General features: G+C 38.4%; 1 protein-coding gene across 1 annotated transcript; it reads left to right on the top strand.

Moving 5' to 3' along the window:
- Window positions 1-2664: 2664 nt before the first annotated feature.
- Window positions 2665-3698, top strand: LOC124114958 (death domain-containing protein CRADD-like). The gene is made up of 3 exons (XM_046475723.2): window positions 2665-2739; window positions 3001-3061; window positions 3385-3698. The coding sequence occupies exons 1-3, from the start codon at window positions 2698-2700 to the stop codon at window positions 3696-3698; spliced, it is 417 nt and encodes a 138-aa protein (XP_046331679.2). The 5' UTR covers window positions 2665-2697.
- The last annotated feature ends 1278 nt before the right edge of the window (window positions 3699-4976 follow it).

Here is a 4976-nt window from a genome sequence, read left to right as displayed (position 1 = left end):
TCAGTTATTTAATAATAACACATGTCAAAATTCCATAAAAAAAATATCAATGCATTTCAAAATAGTTATTCAATTGTCAGTTATTTAAGATCCGACACATGCTCTGCAATAACCAATGCGCACTGCAGCGCCGTTACCTCAGTACCATATCTAAAACATATTATGTTGAGTCTATTTGGCTAATGTGACATTGGTGTATACTGTAACCATTTTTCGATATTTCTCTTTGTAACCAGTACATTTAATTGAACAGGACGATATATTTGCAGATATTCCTTTATTATTACCCAGATATTCCTTTGTAACCAGTACATTAAATTGAACAGGAGGAAAATATTAGAAGATATTCCTTGATTATTACCCATGTCGCTTTTATCAAAACTTGATGTATAGAAAATAGATGTGAGATGATTCAACTGCTGTACGTACACATCGAGGTCAATTAAACAGTAGAAGGTTCCGCTTTCGCAATCAGTTCAAGTGAAGTTCTTCGCTATGTTGTTATATCCCATTGAGCTCTCAACGCAAAATGACCTGCTAATGTGTATAAGTTCATATCATATTATGTACTATTGAAAAGCAAACACATTCACGTGTATTGGTGCACGAGACGATTTACTTTGGTTAACAGCATGCTTGTCTCATTTCTCCTGTGTGCCAATCCACACCACCACTATTTTTCCTCTTATGCAGCTAATTATGCTTTCACGCCCATTAAGTATTTCCCGGATATGAAAACATGTGATCCTTTTCAAATTTCAGTTTTGCGAAGGAAACATTCTGCAGAAACATCTTCATCAAAAGTTTGAAGTTGTTGTTTGTCTTTTGTTCGTTCAAACACACACACAAACACGAACACACGAACACACACACACACACACAAACACGAACACACACACACACACACACACACACACACACACACACACACACACACACACACACACACTCACATACTCACTCACACACACATACACACAGAAACACTATTTTATCTGTATGTATGCCAAATGCCGATACCAGCAATACCCGAGTCTCGACCAAAGAATCCAGGGATCACTATCATGAGCAATGATTCACGTCGTCAGGTTACTACGCCACGCTGTCAACCAAGTCACCAAGCATGACCATCCGATCCATTTAAGGAAGTGAGTAAGGATGTGTGAAATCTCCCTGTAAAGGTCATAGTAATTATAAGGGATAGAATTGCAAATGACTTTGACAGGTAGCATGTCATATTTCGTAAAAAAATTACCTTATTTCCTATTTCTGGGATGACTTGATCAGGCCTGTGATGCTGAATCTTGATTGAATTTAAGCTTAGTTGTAAGAAAAATGTGTCTTTCCAGGACATTTGAATGATATGCACATGCGTTTAAGTACATAAGCAACAGGGAAATGTAGATGACATAAGTCGAAGCTGAAGGCATATTGGTCCACGTGACATTCACTTTGAAACATCACTAGAACGAGATGTTTGTATAGTTTGTACTATTTCTACACTAATGTACGTCACATAATACTAACATTATATCCAGGAACACTAACGTGGATGTTAAGTGCTTTTTACCCCCTGGGTCAATAACATTGTCAAAAGGGGGAGTTTAAAATTTTACTCATGTAAAATACCTACAATATAATTATGAAAACAACTAAAATGAAATACTACTCATGCTGTACTTTTCGATAAAAAAAAAAGTATAGGACAGGCGTAGTCGATCGGCAAGTCAATCAAGAGGCGACAAGAACGTTTACTTGTCTTGTGACTTAGCTAGTCCGAAAATCCGACACAGTCAATCAGAGATTCTCTGTTTCAACTGGATTTATTCACATGTCCATTCAAAAATATCAATGCATTTCAGACTAGTTATTCAATTGTCAGTTATTTAATAATAACACTTCATCAACTGTAACGTTAGTATCATATCTAAAACATAATATATTGAGTCTATTTGGGATAATGTGACATTGTTGTACACTATAGCCATTTTCTATATTCCTCTTTGTAACCAGTACATTCAATTCAACAGGATGAGAGTATAGCAGATATTCCTTTATTATCACGCATGTCACTTTAATCACAACTTGATGTGTAGGGACTAGATGTGAGATGATTCAACTGCTGTCTGTTCACATCGAGGTCAATCAAACAGCAGAAGGTTCCACCTTCGCAATCAGTTCAAGTGAAGCTCTTCGCTATGTTGTTATATCCCACTGAGCTCTCAATGCGAACTGACTTACTCACACACACACACACACACACACACACACACACACACACACACACACACACACACACACACACACACACACACACACACACACACACACACACACACACACACACACACACACACACACCGAAAACAAAAACAAAAAACACACACACACAGCCTAAAGACGTTTCCGCCAACTAGTTGACATTGTGAAGTGAATGTACAACAAGTCGGATTTTCGGATTTATGATGTATAGCATGCATTACCTCTCAGTCTTCTTAGTTGCTACACCCTTGGAAAGACCTCGCGTTCTCGCGTTTTGCTTCGATAAACACGCGGCGGTTTTGGTTTTCTGCAACAGTAATTTTTGTCGACAAGTTTAGGGAAATGCCCTTCACAAAGCCTACATATAAAGAGCAAGCGATTGAACGGACAGCAGATCAGTAAAGCAGAGGGTAAAACGTATGTACAGAGCCGACAATGGGGAATTATGTGTCATGCTGGTCCGGATTTGGGTATCGGGTAGGTGAACTTTAATTATTAGAAACTAACGAGCTCATTGTTTGCATGTCGATGTGCACGTTTGTAGTTGCATGGTCTTATACAGTCTGTCTTTATTTCTGTGTGTGTGTGTGTGCGTGCGCGCGTGTGTGCGTGTGTGCGTGTGCGCGTGCGTGTGTGTGTGTGTGTGTGTGTATGACAGCGCGAAAAGTATATATGACATAAGCTTGCAACATTTAATTTTATACATGACATGTGATGGTATAAACATCTCCCTTCCAGAGACTTCACCAGCCACACAACCAGATGATCCGTTCATATAATCCATTGGTCACATTGACAGGTTCGTTTATTTAATGTCATTGAATATGTCCTTTTTATCTTGATCAATTTGATTATGTTAAATATACAATATGAACGTCGCATAATATCTTAAGTACACATATGCTATACTGTAGACGTGGAGAGAATATGTATTCTCCTCTGCATATATTAAGATGTACTATGTCTCGCAACACAATTTCCGTATTTGTTCTGATTTATAAGGTGTTTGTTAAAATATAATTTTGAAAAGTCAAAAACAAAATTACACAAAACTCAAGACTCATCTATAATTTTCATTCACATTTTTTAAATCATAAAACGTGATGTTAATTTGTTTTGTAGGCCCTGTAAATGAGGAAAGACTGAGAATCCCTGTTTCTCAGAAAGGTGTCAGCCTGGTGGCAAATCATATTGGGATCGGGTTTGAATCTATTGGAATCGAACTTGGACTCAATCTTGTGGTGATCGAACAAGGCAAAGTTTCACACCCACATTCACTTTATATGCAGACCTTGCACATGCTCACCAAGTGGAAGGAGTGGAATGGCAGATCTGCCACTGGCCTTGTGCTCGTCAGAGCGTTGTGGAGATGCAGAGGTAGATGTACGCTCGAAATGGATGCCATACTAAACATTCTCCAATCACCATCGACTTAGTGTGTCATTCGTAGTGCACACCTGACCTAACAACAACACTGTCGACTCACTGCTCTAGTATATGTTAAGAATAACGTACATGTTTGATATTTCCTTATGTTTCACGAATAAATGTTGCTTTTTAAAATTACAGTTTTTTAATCATTTATACATTGACCATATGGATGTTTGTGTCTATGTTAGTCTACGTGGTGTTACTGACAGTCTGATAGTAGTTCCAAGCGTCCCAGCCTATGCTACTGATGATGATCATGTGTTTATACTACATTACATCTACCCCTTGTAGATTGATCAATAAGGCACCAGTGTCCTATGGTTGCTCTAAGAGCTGACTGGAGTGAATCAGGTGGTCAGAGTTGGTCACTCAGCTGTGTGGGTGTCATCCTGACACAAAGGCGTCGTATACTTTCAGATTAACCTTCATGTTGTTTGTAAGGCAGTTTTCTTCATCTCCATTAAATTTGATACCACTTAGTTTTCATTTATACCTCAGGGGCCAGCCTGTACTAAATGCCTGATGAGTAGTATAACATGAGGTCCGTATCCTACCTAGAACTAACTGCTTGTCTCAACCACAGCGTTATGAACTGATTTTGACAAATAAACGAAACGTCATATGCTATGTCGGATTGTCGGATTGTCTTGTTCACATCTTGCATGAACTCCCTGCGATATGCCCGAAGTGTGTTTCGTTCCTTTTTATTGCGTAGTGCGCAACCCCCGTTTCAGACAAACCATAGTCCTAGTCAGATAGATTAGTATCTGCAGTGAGAGTATGCCAGTTGCTTAACAAAATTGGGTCATATTTTCGAATGAAATTGAAACGCTCATTCACTCCGGAAACCACAGGAGCACATCTGACAATCTAACACTAATATCATCATTATTACTGGAGAAAGTGAGGAAGATGCAGGAAGCCTGCATACGTGTCAGTGTGCCTGTCCACTTTACCGGTTTCCCATGATAGGAGACAATTAATTGATACACCATAATTTATATTGATTGATATACTGCTCAACATCAACATATTGTGTGTTATCCCACACGATTTAAAACTTTTCGAGTAAAATAAAACCTCATCACACCTATATACAAAAGAAACAAATCATATATATGAGTTTTATTGGTAAAAATATGGCGTCTCTCGTCTCAATATTATAGTCACTTATGGTTAAAACGTTCCTCCTTTTTCTACAACCTGATCTTCATTCATCACACGGCTATCAAACAGGCTTTTACAGCATCTGAAGTAGACAGCTTACTCCACGAGGTGTTGAC

The sequence above is a fragment of the Haliotis rufescens genome, unplaced genomic scaffold (genome assembly GCF_023055435.1).
Source record: "Haliotis rufescens isolate VD_foot unplaced genomic scaffold, xgHalRufe1.0.p SCAF_103, whole genome shotgun sequence".
In the NCBI taxonomy this organism is placed as follows: Eukaryota; Metazoa; Mollusca; class Gastropoda; order Lepetellida; family Haliotidae; genus Haliotis; species Haliotis rufescens.
Note: the sequence above shows the minus strand (reverse complement) of the source record. Positions and strands in the feature narration are given on the sequence as shown.

Excerpts from the sequence above, each read along its gene's own strand:
- LOC124114958 (XM_046475723.2), top strand. The coding sequence starts at position 2,698 with ATGGGGAATTATGTGTCATGCTGGTCCGGATTTGGGTATCGG. Across the intron at positions 2,740-3,000 it reads GGTCCGGATTTGGGTATCGG|AGACTTCACCAGCCACACAA; the intron begins GTAGGTGAACTT and ends TCTCCCTTCCAG. Across the intron at positions 3,062-3,384 it reads TCCATTGGTCACATTGACAG|GCCCTGTAAATGAGGAAAGA; the intron begins GTTCGTTTATTT and ends TTTGTTTTGTAG.